At 53.0% G+C, this 626-nt stretch overlaps 1 protein-coding gene across 1 annotated transcript in view; it reads right to left on the reverse strand.

The window, feature by feature from the left end:
• Window positions 1–262: 262 nt before the first annotated feature.
• LOC104273463 (alpha/beta hydrolase domain-containing protein 17C) overlaps window positions 263–626 on the reverse strand; it is a 531-nt gene continuing 167 nt past the window's right edge. Inside the window, exon 2 of the mRNA XM_009868804.1 lies at window positions 263–622. Coding sequence (XP_009867106.1) covers window positions 263–622 — 360 coding nt within the window. The remainder of the gene's footprint in view (window positions 623–626) is intronic.

A 626-nucleotide genomic window follows, 5' to 3' on the forward strand; every position in this document is an offset into this window, starting at 1 on the left:
TAGAAAAAGCCCAAGGATGAAGGTTTGTGCACCCTTTTAACAAATGAAGCCATCCACCCAAGAGCACTGTAGCTGTTGATGGAACATCTGGTGAGGTCATGAGAATACCTGGTGAGGTCATCAGAATATCTGGTGAGGTCACCAGAATAACGCAAACCATCTAAAAACCCTTCCCCTCCACCTCTCAGCAGGTTAATTGTGCAGACACTGGACTTATTAGGATTAAACAGAGATACAGAAATACCTTGTCCCCAATATCCTTTTACCTTGTCCTGAGGGCCTGCCAAGCTGCATCAATGTCTGCGTACAGGTTTTTCTCAGAGGGCTTGCCGGTGCTCACCCCGTAGCCAGAGTAGTCATAGGAGAAGACGTTGCAGTTGATGCGGGAGCCAAGGCCAATGTAGAAGCTGCACATCTGGCCCAGGTCCACAGCATTACCGTGCGAGAAGAGCAGTGTGTACCGGCCAGTGGGGGCACAACGTACGAACATGCAGCCCAGCCTGTTATCTCGAGCCGTGCGGGAGAAGAACACTTCCACGGCATCCAGTTCCCGCTGCGAATACTGCCAGTCCGCCCGCTCGCTCAAGTGCAGGCTGCAGGTGCCTGATCCCGTTGGGGTCCCCGCC

The sequence above is a fragment of the Apaloderma vittatum genome, unplaced genomic scaffold, assembly GCF_000703405.1.
Source record: "Apaloderma vittatum isolate BGI_N311 unplaced genomic scaffold, ASM70340v1 scaffold17904, whole genome shotgun sequence".
NCBI classification, from domain to species: domain Eukaryota; kingdom Metazoa; phylum Chordata; class Aves; order Trogoniformes; family Trogonidae; genus Apaloderma; species Apaloderma vittatum.